Genomic DNA, 1,840 nt, shown 5'->3' on the forward strand with positions numbered 1-1,840 from the left:
CACACACACACACACACACACACACACACACACACACACACACACACTGAATAAAGATGACCTTGACTCCGAGGCTTTGGGGATTCACCGTCAGGTCTATAAATAAGAGGCACCTGCAGCATCACGTACCTGCAAATCGGTTTCTGGGACAAATTACATTTACAGGCGAGCCGATCAAGTTTCAACTGAAGCAACGTCAGCTATTAGCGACCGTCTTTAATAAAAGGAGGGACATAAATCAAGAGCGGGTTTATTATCAGGTCTCATTAAAAGTCCTTCGGAATGATTTTTAAATGGATCAATGTAAACTGGGTCATGGGAAACTAATCACTAACATATATTAATGCATCAATGCAATAAAACTTTGATCTTCAAACTGCTTCATACTGGGCTCCCTATGAGTGGAATGAAACCTTTTGAAATGAAAATAGTGCTTTTATTTTGAAGGAACTGTTCATTTAACGGGGAACCATTGTACACAGGTTTCTCTTGAAAAGAGAGTTCTGATCTCCATGAGACTTCCTGTTTCAATAAAAATGATCTCAAGCGAGTCATGAAGCTCGTTTGTCTTTTCTGTTGCCTTAGTAACGCGCGCAGAGCGCCGGCTGTTGATTGGACGCCGTACCTCATGGTGGTGTGCTGGTTCGGGGGGAGCAGGCTGTAGCAGGGCTGCATGCCGGCCACGGCCACCGCCCCCTGTCCCGGCTGACAGGACACAAACACTGGCTGCTGGTACGTCTGCTGTGGCACAGAAACCTGCTGCAGGGAAAAAAATTAAAAAGGTGACCATGGAAATCAAGCAAATAAAGCAGCAAAACCCGAGAAAACTGGCTTTATTGGCTGATTCCAGCACATAACCGTAAAAGAAGAGGCCAAATAATCATTTTCTTTGCTGGATAAAAGCAATAAAGTCAAAAAAATGTCTTTTTGAGATTTTCCCTTGCTATGAATACCAAAATAAAAGCACCACGGAGAAGGCTTCTTCTATCACACTTATGCATTCCTCATTATCGGACATTTGAAGCCACTTGGGCATCGTTTTGTATTCTTTCTAACCAACGCTGGTTTTCTCCAATTAATACCGAGTGCACGCTTTTATCTTTTGAAGCTCGAACAAAACGAGCTGAAGACATCATCAGAAGTGAAAGCTTGCAAAAGGTACCTGATAGGACTGCATTGGATTGTACTGGACCATCATGCCTTGCATCTGGTTGCCCATATTGCTTTGCTGGTTGCCGGTGAGAGCCAGGCTGGACGTCGGCTGCATGCCCACTATGGCCTGGTAGCTGGACGCCGGGTTGGGCATCATGGCTTGGTGCACTGAGGAGAGAAAAAAGGCACAACGCTGTGTGACCAAATGAAAAGGAGACCACTGACGGGAACGATAACAACAAAGACATTGCCATTAATATTCACATTCATTTAAAAAAGGGACATTTGAGGAGGAGGGAAGCGGAGGATTGAAAGACGGTGGAAGTCGAGCAGGTTTGAGGCACTTGGGGATAAATGAGAAAGTCGATATATTTGATTTAGCCTGCGGGCGGCCTGAACCTGCAACCCCCGAGGGGTCCGGCCGCTTCCACTCCGACGGGCGATTAGGTTCAGGGGGGTAAACAGAGAGGTGGCGACACGTTTCTATAGCACTGCTTAAAAACCCATTTAGAGACGGAAAATGAACGCACACAGAGGAGACAAAGTCACGCGGATCTGTCCTGAGGGGAAGGAGGGGGGGGGAATCGAACGTTTAAATGTCAAGGTGACAAAAAGAGACATCTGAAAAATAGCATCCTCGTCACACACACACACACACACACACACACACACACACACACACACACAC

At 46.0% G+C, this 1,840-nt stretch overlaps 1 protein-coding gene across 1 annotated transcript in view; it reads right to left on the reverse strand.

Moving 5' to 3' along the window:
- LOC116386118 (R3H domain-containing protein 1-like) overlaps nt 1-1,840 on the reverse strand; it is a 16,844-nt gene that overhangs the window by 6,199 nt on the left and 8,805 nt on the right. The window contains 2 exon segments of the mRNA XM_031852122.1: nt 626-759; nt 1,163-1,320. Coding sequence (XP_031707982.1) covers nt 626-759; nt 1,163-1,320 — 292 coding nt within the window.

This window comes from Anarrhichthys ocellatus, unplaced genomic scaffold (assembly GCF_004355925.1).
Source record: "Anarrhichthys ocellatus isolate YVR2014 unplaced genomic scaffold, GSC_Weel_1.0 scaffold12, whole genome shotgun sequence".
Taxonomy (NCBI): Eukaryota; Metazoa; Chordata; class Actinopteri; order Perciformes; family Anarhichadidae; genus Anarrhichthys; species Anarrhichthys ocellatus.